Here is a 9,898-nt window from a genome sequence, read left to right on the forward strand (position 1 = left end):
ACACCTAAAATCATAAACCCTAAACAAATCAAAAATTTTGGGCTGATGGCTCAAGAGATCAACCATGCATCCATAGTGTTCAATCCTCGGGCTGATTCGCCAAGTATGTATCATCGATTCAAAAATTCTGCGTCCTTCCTCCACAAACCCTGCATGACTGCAAGCACAAAGAACTCCAATGAAGATTGTTCCATCAGGTTTTACACCATTTTCCCCCACATCATCACTAAACATATCTTTAAACAGATCAAGAGCTTCCTTCCCAAGACCTTGTTTTGCAAAAGCCATGATGATGATAGTTCAAGACACAGTTGTTTTCCGAGACATCTTGTTAAACACTTGATAAGCTTCATCAATAATTCCACAACTTGCATACATGTGCATGAGTGCATTGTTCAAGCAGATAGAGGGTTGTTGTTGCCTCTTTTGAACATACCAATGGACCCATCTTCCTAACTTCAGATCCCCTAATTCAGCACATGCTGATAAAGCTGCCACCAACGCCACATGATCGAATTCCACATGTGCTCTCCTCATCTGACCAAACAACAATAAAGCTTGTTCAAATTTCTCATTCTGAGCACACCCAACAATCATGGTCGTCCAAGACACAACATTTCTATATGGCATTTCCTCGAAAACTTTTCCCGCTGCATCAAAATCACTGCACCAAACATTCCCAGCAAGTATGGAATTCCAGCTAACAACACTTCTTTGAGTCATATCATCAAACACATGGCGTGCTTGCTCAACACCACCTCCATTCGAATAAAAATTTATCAAATTAGTGTTCACGGACACGTATGAGCAATACCCTTTTGCTAGAACAGTTGCATGCACCTGTTTCCCTTCTCAACAACATCCTCATCACCATCACCATTCTCAACAACACCAACAACACCAAAATCATCGCCAGAAACCGATTCCACAACAGCAGAATAATTTGGTTCAAATTGGGAAGGAGATAGGGTTTGAGAATCCATAGTGAAGAAATGAAGGGATGAGGTTTTAGGATTATAGGCGGAGAGATTGGGAAAGAAGAAAATGAGAAAATGAAAGAGGGTTTTAGTTCTAGTTCATGATTTTAGGGTTCAGAATAATTTTAGGGTTCATAAGTGAATGCTTTTGATTTTAATTTGTTTAGGGTTCATGATTTAGGTGTTTTTTCTTTTAACTTAATTTTAATAATTAAATTGTATTTTTAAAAATATTGTCACAATTATAATAATGGTTTTTAAAAATATAAATTATATTTTTTAATCTGAAATAATATAATAATGAGTTTATTCCACATAAGCGTCTGCCACGTCACCCTTTTATTGACACGTCATTAAAAAATGACAACTCATCGTGATTTGGACTCAAATTTTGTTTGGGGACTAAAACTGGAGACAAATAAAATGGGGGACTACTTTCAATTTTCACCTATAATAGAGGGACCAAAAGTGCAATTAAGCCTAATAATAAATAAAAGAAATAAGTTTATCACGGCTGTATAATAGCTGCTAAAAGTCATTTTTATTGTAGTGGGTCCTGACTTGACTTGATTTTTTTTTTCTTTTCTTTTCATCACTTTGGTGTATGAATTAGATTACTTCTTATATATTTTTTTAATAGATATTTTTTCATTAAAAAAATATAAATTGTCATATTTTCCTCTCCCATTTTTAATAGATATTGTCTTTTCCCCTTTTTTTTTTCTTTTCCTTTTATATTCCACTTTTTTCCCCAATTTTCCTCCTTTTTTCTAAACTCCTAAGAATCTATTAATAGATCAGATTAATTAATTTTATATTTTTTTAGGAATTAAAAACTCACATTAATACTAATTAAGATAAATAAAAAATAAATATTTTTATTTTTGAAAATATGCTTCAGATGACAAAAAATCATATTTGTCTACATAAAAATTATAATATTTTAAGTGAGTTTCATAACATTAAAATATATTTTAATCCTTTCGAAAGTTCAAAATTGGGTGAGGGAATATGAAATAATGTAGGTAGAGAATTGATATTTGCCAATTAAGCAATTAAGTGATTAAAACTATCATCCGAGTAAAATAGTTTTCTAGAATTTTATTATTGAAGATGCTCTAAGTAGCTAATGCTCTATAGATCTTGAAATTTGTTTTTACGTTATTATTGAATAATTTTTCTATCAATTAGAAAGCAGTTATTATTGAATCACTAATATTTATTATTATTGTAAAATAAAAATTTCATTGAAAAATGTCATTCATAATTAATGAGAGATCATTTAAGTAACTTAGTTGAACTTTTAAAAGAGATAAACAAAAGTAAACATGAAAAATTAATTATGTAATAGTATAAGCAGTTAATTCTGTTTAAATTTGTCACGAGAGAGTAATATGAAACATTATTGTTGTAGACTTTTTGTTCAATTCTATAGAACAAATCTATGGTAGCGTGTAAGCTTAAATAAGAGTCATTATACTTGATAGTTTTTGTGGCATATTCTAATATTTATAGTGAAACAGAACCAAATTTTATTCAAATTTGTCTCAAAATCGAAGTGAAACATGAAGCATCAATTCAATATAACCATAGTTGCTGGTAAAAGGCACTTATTTGTAGCTGAGCATACAACATGAATAACAGCCTAAATACTTGACTCTAATGGAACTACAATGCTATTAAAATCTAACATTTTTTAAGTGTTAAATTTGGAGGTGCCCCAGCTTCAAACAATAGGATCAATACTAGAATCTTTTGAGAAAATTCTTGTACCATTGTGAAGAAAGTTTTGGATATCTTTTTAATCCATCTTTGTAATCTACAAAGTTCAATCCAAACCGAACTGTAAAGCCATTAAACCATTCAAAATCATCGAAAAGTGACCAAGCATAAAATCCCTTAACGTTTGCGCCGGCCCTGTATTTTTGTAATATATCAAATGTTAAGAAATGAAAATTCATAATTATAAGTATATAGTAAACATAATTAGAAGAACAAAAACTTAAATTCTGCTTTGGAATGTGCTTAGTTGGTTGATTTAAGAAATGTAAAAATCAGAGTTTATTTAATTTTATGCAAACCCTTGTTGTGATTTCATTCAATAGGCAAATCATGTTATTTTTCAAAGTTTATTGGACCTAACTTTATAGCGGAAAAACTACGCAATTTTCGTCCTTAAGTTTTAGGTTGACATATGTCGATATTACTTATAAATTGAAAGTTTTATTTTGTGTTCAAACCTATAACTCTATTGTTATGTGATTTAATTATAATAGAATTTATTATTTTTTTAAATATATTTTCTAATGACTCATCCAAATCAACACACACTTCAAAGAGTTTGTTTGGTTCATATTTGAGGAAAAAATATTAATTTTTGTCTCAACTAAAAATTGAAAAAAGATAAATTTGTTCAAATAATAAATTTGGCAAAACCCAACCAAACAAGACCCTTTTACACACCAAATGATTGATATACATATTATATTGTACTATTATATGAGATAATTTATTAAAACATCAAAAAAAAAAATTCCAGAATTGCATAATTTATTAAAACATCAAAAAAAAAAATTCCAGAATTGCAGAACGCATATAGTAGAAATGACCATAATAATAATTAATAATTTAGATTCATACTTAAAACATTAAAGAAAATAACTTACTGGATTGCGTAACGCATATAGTAGAAATGACGATAATAATAATCAATTCTATAAGTATCCAAAAGAGCTTCATTCACTGGAAGTGTTGGATCGTTGAATTCATTCATACCTGTATATAGTATAAAAATATCATGCACATTCTTTCAAATTTAAGCATGCAGTAGTATAGTATGATTGTTCAATATAAATTCTTCAATTATAATCGCATTCAAAAAAATTAATATAATTTAATTGTTTATTTACCATTTTCATGGATGTAAACAACAGGATTGTTGTATCTATCTTTAATATATAACAAAAGATCTCGAAGTCCCCTTGGATAAACATATATCCAAAATGAAGCAGCCTGACATAATTATAAATATTTGTTATGTATTACATCAAAATGGATTTAAAATATAACACATTGATAATTTGTTATTAGAAAAATTAAATTAATGACAAAAAATTATAGACGGAGAAATTTCTTGTCACTAAATTTAGTGAAATAATTCAGAGAGACATATTTCACATTTTTCTCTCAAATTTGATGTCATTGATTCAATTTTTCTAATTATAAATTTAGATTGTCAAAGACTCACCCTTGGACCTAGGGGTATCCCATTTTTTTCAACTGCAATTGTGAAAAAAAAATCAAATTCAACATATTTATCATAATATTTAGTTAACTAACGTATAGAATATATAAATGTTCTTACATGAAGTATTGGTTCTAGGATCTGTTGTGTAACTAGGTGGCGCACTGGCATTTGCAGGAACATTATTAATATAGCTAGAAGAGTAATAGTTTATGCCAATAAAATCAAATGAATCTTTGACTAGAAGTGATTCCTCTGCAGTGAACTTAGGCAATCGAGTTTGCACTATGGTTTGCATGTTTATAGGATAGTTTCCATTTGTTAGTGGATCCATATACCTGACATCAATAAAAAAAATTAAAAGTTAATTATTAACTTGTTAATATTTTCTCCTCCTTATTGGTATTTAAATACCTTGTTAATATTTTTTCAGATGATAAGTTAAATTGTTGCTATACTCAAAGAAACAAAGATATTGTAAGTATATTTCATAGTTTAGTGCCATGGTCCAAAATAGACTCAACTAGGAAATACCTTGTTAATAAATAATGAGTTTAAGTTATTTATTGAATGTAAGTTAATAATGAAAGATATTAAATTAATAATTAATTACCATCCAAATTGAAAGTCAAGTGCTCTTCTTGCAGCCTCGTCATCTTCTATGCTATTGTCGCCGAGTGGTAAGTACCAATTACTTACCAATGTTATGCCTATCTTGCCCTGTTGTCTTGGCTGCACATATATACATATGCAACTTTAAAATAAGAACTACGATAAACTGTTACAAAGTGGCAAGAAATCTTTTTGACAAAATGTATCCATCAATAGTTGTATAAATTCTTTCAAAATCTAATATTCGGTCTTATACATTGTGAAATAAACCTGATATTTGGTCTTATACAGTCGTACGGCATGTGCATGAGCAAGAATTTGGTTGTGTGTAACTGTATAAGGTTCTGTGCCAGAATTTCCACCTAGACATGTTGGATCTGAACATCGACCTGGTGCTAATGTCCCAAGTGCATAACCACCGTTGCTATACATCCATGGTTCGTTGAAAGTAACCCAATCCTTCACTCTATCTCCAAATGTAGCGAAACAAAGATCCGCATAATCTCGGAAGTCATCTCTAAAACATTATTATCCAATTCAACAAACCATAGTTATGAACACATTGAATTTACTATTATAAGAAAATGACATTTGAAATAGAGACTCACATTATACTGGAATTTAATAAACCACCATATTCGTCTTCCAAGGCTTGAGGAAGATCCCAATGAAAAAGAGTTACTAATGGTTTTATACCTGCAATTTTATTGATTTGATGGTGAATTATAACCGTAACAAATAACTAATTAATAATTAAAATGATAAAATATAAAAGGCTATAATTAGTTAGGACATTGTATTTTGAATTGTACCATTTGCAATAAGTTCATTGGTGAGGTTGTTGTAATATTCTATTCCTTCAGGATTTATGCCACGGCCTCCGTCCAACTTTCCCTCTATTAGTACATAGTAACAAAAAAAGATGTTATGTGAAAGTGCATCCAACCAGATAAAAAAATGATTTTGAGATGTCATGGTTGTTAAGATTTTAAAAAAATAATTTTTATAGTATCCTTATTTTTTGTTAGAATATTTTTAAAAAAGAATTTCAAAAATAAAACTTCAAATAAAAATTTGGTTTAAATAGTTTATCTTAAAATATTATTTTAAGTATTTTATTTGTTTGCTACAATTTTTTTGAATAATGAAATTTTAAAAACAGATTAAAATAAAAGCTATTTTTAGAAGCTTTTCATAAATAACATTTTTAAAAGATACTTTATAAAAAAAAGTGTAATTTTTATCATTTTAAATATTTAATAATAAATATCTTAACTGTTCAATATCAAAATTATTTTTTAATCGATAATAAATAAATTTAAAACAACTTTTACTGTTTTTAATTAATTAACATAAAAAAATCATTTTTTAAATATAAAATTAAATTATTTAAAAAAAAAAATCTTAAACAATCCAATTACCCCGTATTATATTAAAAATGGTTGTTGAACAATGTTTGACTTACTTGGGAGTACTCTTGTCCAAGAGATTGAAAATCTGTAGGAATCCATATTCATAGCTTTTATAATTTGCACATCTTCCTATAGTAATAAATAGAAAACAGTTATTTTATTTTTGTTATATAGTTTTAAACCTTCTTTATAGATATATGGACGATGATATGTAATGGAATATACATGTAATATTTTTAGAGAAACATTACATATCAATATGAATATATAAACATTCAAGCTAATTAATGTTGGACTAATTTAAATATATACTCTTCATTTAATATTAATAAAGTTTTACTTTAGGTTTTTTCACACGGCCGTATTAATAAAATTTAAAAATTGTAATAATATTATTACATTATCTTTATTAATCATTTAATGTTAAATGTTGTCATAAATATATAATAAATTTGAGAATAATATATATAATATTAATTAGAGCATAAAATTAAGATTAAATAAATAATATTACATTGTTTTGACTAGGTAAATAAAATTATAGTGCAAACAACAATAAAAACTCATTTTAAAATATTTTTCTTTTACTAATATACTCTATTAAATTGAGGAACAACCTTATAACGGTGATATTGATCAATTGTGACGTCTGCATTGCTTCCATCTATTATTCTTTCTGCATTTCAAGTCACCACACATATACATAGATTGTAAATATGCATATACACAATTTACTGTATTATAAAAATCTAAATTATTTATAATGGTAATATTAATGTCTCTAAAAAAATTTATTTACTGTATTTAAATAAGTATATGATTGCTTGAAAGAATATAATTATTTTACTTTAAGGCATTATAATTGATATAATAAAACCTGACAGTCTCACATTATTTTATAGTATATTCTAAAAGTCAAAACTTGTAGTGTCGTAAACTAGGGTTATCGAAATTGATTCCTAGTTCCTTTTATATTACAAGTGGTTAGGCTTTCTATGTTGGAATCTTCTTTGGGGAAAATCCCAAAAATAATTACGATTAAAATAAGTTAAATATAAATATATGTAATGTAATGATTTATTGTAGAATACATAATCAACTAAAGACATCAAGTCAAATGTAATGATTTTTTGTAGAATATATAAATCAACTAAAGACAATAAGTTAAATGTAATGATTTATTGTAGAATATATAATCAACTAAAGACAAATAATAACGAGAACACTTAGTCAAGTTTATTTTTTGTACGGCCATAATAAAATCAATAAATGAAAAGTTAGTATATTTTTATAACTGAAAGTGGATTTTTAAAATTTTATTAATTAAACTAGAAATGGAAAATGGCAAAGCAATATCCTCAATTTCCTTCATTGTGGGTTTGAGATTGATTGAAAAAGAAAGAAACCTGAATGATTATGGGTATAAGTATCCCAAATACTTTTTCCTTTACCACCTTCATTTGCTGCACCTTCAAACTATAGAAAGATCAAATCAAGTAAATATTTTTAGTTTTTTATATAATATAAATTATAATTCAATTTTGTAAAGAATTCTCTCTTGTTTTTTATAAATATTTATAAGTTTATTACAAGGACTTTCTTAGTTACTAGTAAAAATCATATACTTATTCCAACCAAAAATCTTTTATTATAGATTAAAAATAAATTAATATACAATATTGTAAGGTATAAAGGTACTTCCAGTCCTGTCATTGCATCTCATATGAAAAAAATTGAATAAATATTTAATATATTGATGTGTGAATTTAAATTCACGCTACTTTTCTTTAGATCTTGATTGTTAGCATTTACAATCTTGAAATTTTACAGAGTCATTCACGTCTAAGACGTCTGATCAAAATCAGACACAGAGAATGAATTCAAAACACTACTAATGAGTAAAACTATATATCAAAATCCAACTATTGATTTTGAAAAATATTCATTCGACGCAATGTTATTAAATGAGTATAACTCTTAATGTAACTATTTAAGTGTAATTAGATTCCTTCTTATACGTGTGTGTGGTTTCGTCATAAATACCCATCTGGTTATTTTTATAAGAAATTGTTGGTTAAAATTTATTTAACAAAATTTGATGTATCTGATTTATAATAAACAAGATACATTAACTTTTGTTGACTAAATTTTAACTCAACTATCTCTATAAATAAATAAAAACAAAGAAAATAATTTTTAAAATCGATAAATCTTCGAACTTCTAAAATATTCATTATAAGAATATTATTAAAAAAAACAAATGAAATAGCTTAATTTATAGGCATACTTGGTATGATGATGATCCCGCCCCAAAAACGAAGTCATTAGGAAAACAACTCCGATTCAGGGGAGGGGTTCCACGAGAAGAAATATATGATCCATTTGTGAAAGCAAATATGAATGAGCTTAAAACAAATAGAGCAAGCATATTGGCCATACTATTCATGTTTGTTTGTTTTACTTGACCACTTCACTTTTTGTACTTTTTGTGTGTTAGTGTATGCCTATTTATACAGAAAGCAACACTTCCCCTATTGATCCATATGCTAGTTTAATAATCATATATGAATTAAATATAATTTTTTCAGTGTTATATTATAGTATCAAGGATACTTGTGTCATGGTTTGTTATCAATTGCATTATCACTTTGTGATCACTCAATAATTATATTATTAGTTTTAGTAGGTTCCTTCCGACGCGGGTCTTAGCATATATTGGGGTGTGAGATACGATCGATCACAAGTAGTTTTGTTTATTGGGTACCAATAAAATATTTAAGCTATCAATAAAGGTTAAGTCAAAAGTTTCACTGTGCAGTAAGAATCGGTTATGAGGTAAAACTTCACTCTAGTTAAAGATTAAATTTATTTGTTGTTTGATTTGATTTCGTTGACAATTTAAAAATAAATGAAAAATAATTTGATTCTAAATTAATGTGCTTTGAATTTAAATTTCTATTGAAAGAGTTATTTATATTTAGTGTTATAAACGTTTTAATTAAGATTATAGCTAATTGAGGGAAGTCATGAAAACAAAAATTTATTTGAATCAAATTTTAAACAATTTATATGTTGAGCTTTAAATATTTTTTTTCTCAAAATGCTAGATCCAAAACTTTGGTCTCTTAAACTTCTAACATAAAAAAAAGTTGGATCAATTTTCTAAGTTACAAGGAAAATATTTTCATTTATATATAATGTCGTCGTTGACACACATTCATCAATGAGACACGCTGTCTCATCGACCTAATGTCAAGAAAAAATTTATACAGTGAACTAACATTTTTGTCTCATCGACCTAATGTCAAGAAAAAATTTATACAGTGAACTAACATTTTTGTTAACCTATAGACTATAATATTACTATTAGGTCACTAGGAAGTTATGTGGATCATGTTTCGACTTTCAACACTACATTTTCAATTCAAAATATTAAGATATTAAAATGAATCATCTCACATATATGTTTCTTCAAATCCATTTTTTTTCAAATATAAAACTCTTACTCACATTTGAGACATTAACGCTAATAAAATAGATGTGAGAAGTGTAAAGGAAACAAGATTCCTCTTCATCTGTCCCATATGTTCATTTTTTGGTTAAAAGGTGGATTCTTCTCACCATTGTTCCTTCATGAAATTCAAAATTATGAA

General features: G+C 27.2%; 1 protein-coding gene across 1 annotated transcript; it reads right to left on the reverse strand.

The window, feature by feature from the left end:
• Positions 1-2,483: 2,483 nt before the first annotated feature.
• On the reverse strand, positions 2,484-8,732 carry LOC101492683 (non-cyanogenic beta-glucosidase-like). The gene is made up of 13 exons (XM_004507262.4): positions 8,533-8,732; positions 7,652-7,721; positions 6,863-6,921; positions 6,299-6,374; positions 5,646-5,729; positions 5,442-5,529; positions 5,104-5,350; positions 4,835-4,953; positions 4,342-4,559; positions 4,225-4,256; positions 3,887-3,989; positions 3,644-3,752; positions 2,484-2,894 (listed from the first exon to the last, which is right to left on the reverse strand). Exons 1-13 carry the CDS (start codon positions 8,689-8,691, stop codon positions 2,723-2,725), a joined length of 1,536 nt encoding a protein of 511 aa, XP_004507319.1. The 5' UTR covers positions 8,692-8,732; the 3' UTR covers positions 2,484-2,722.
• Positions 8,733-9,898: the final 1,166 nt, after the last annotated feature.

Source organism: Cicer arietinum, chromosome 6 (assembly GCF_000331145.2).
Source record: "Cicer arietinum cultivar CDC Frontier isolate Library 1 chromosome 6, Cicar.CDCFrontier_v2.0, whole genome shotgun sequence".
NCBI classification, from domain to species: Eukaryota; Viridiplantae; Streptophyta; class Magnoliopsida; order Fabales; family Fabaceae; genus Cicer; species Cicer arietinum.

Excerpts from the sequence above, each read along its gene's own strand:
- LOC101492683 (XM_004507262.4), bottom strand. The coding sequence starts at position 8,691 with ATGAATAGTATGGCCAATATGCTTGCTCTATTTGTTTTAAGCTCATTC. Across the intron at positions 5,730-6,298 it reads TTGGACAAGAGTACTCCCAA|AGGGAAAGTTGGACGGAGGC; the intron begins GTAAGTCAAACA and ends ATGTACTAATAG. Across the intron at positions 4,257-4,341 it reads TCCTAGAACCAATACTTCAT|TTGAAAAAAATGGGATACCC; the intron begins GTAAGAACATTT and ends TCACAATTGCAG.